This window comes from Nestor notabilis, unplaced genomic scaffold, assembly GCF_000696875.1.
Source record: "Nestor notabilis isolate BGI_N333 unplaced genomic scaffold, ASM69687v1 scaffold27034, whole genome shotgun sequence".
NCBI classification, from domain to species: Eukaryota; Metazoa; Chordata; class Aves; order Psittaciformes; family Psittacidae; genus Nestor; species Nestor notabilis.
The window spans coordinates 1-619 of NW_009925555.1; the positions used below are offsets into that span (position 1 = coordinate 1).

General features: G+C 57.5%; 1 protein-coding gene across 1 annotated transcript in view; it reads right to left on the bottom strand.

The window, feature by feature from the left end:
* Window positions 1–53: 53 nt before the first annotated feature.
* Window positions 54–619, bottom strand: part of LOC104404646 (ATP-dependent RNA helicase mss116, mitochondrial-like) — a 1412-nt gene continuing 846 nt past the window's right edge. The window contains exon 2 of the mRNA XM_010013122.1: window positions 54–226. Coding sequence (XP_010011424.1) covers window positions 54–226 — 173 coding nt within the window. The remainder of the gene's footprint in view (window positions 227–619) is intronic.

A 619-nucleotide genomic window follows, 5' to 3' on the forward strand; every position in this document is an offset into this window, starting at 1 on the left:
ACACGGGATCGACACGGGATCTACACGGGATCCACATGGGATCCGCACGGGATCTACATGGGATGCACACGGGACTTGGGGAGCACGGGGGGGGGCAGTTGGGGACCCATTTGGGGGCCGGTTGATGCCGTTTTGGACCGTTTTTGGGGGGGTTGAGGCCGTTTTGATGCCACTTTGGGGGGATTTTGGGGTCTTTGGGGACCGTTCGGGGCCGTTTTGGGGGGGTCTGGGCCATTTCAGGCCTCTTTTGGTGTGTTTCCGGGCAGGTTTGGGGTGTTTCAGGGTATTTCTGGGCCGTTCCGGGGCGTTTTTGGGCCGTTTCGGGGCATTTCTGGGCCATTTTAGGGCGTTTTGGGGTGGGTTTTGGCTGTTTGGGGGAGTTTTGGGGCCTTTTCGGGCCATTTTGGGCCATTCTAAGGCGTTTTTTGGCCGTTTTAAGGTGGTTTGGGGCTGTTTCGGGGCTGTTTTTGGCCGTTTCAGGGCGTATTTGGGCTATTCCAGTGCATTTTGGGGCCATTTTTGGCCGTTTCGGGCCGTTTTGGGGCTGCTTTAGGGCATTTTTTGGCTGTTTTGGGCCGTTCCAGGGTGGTTTTTGGCCGTTCCGGGGTGGTTTTGGGCC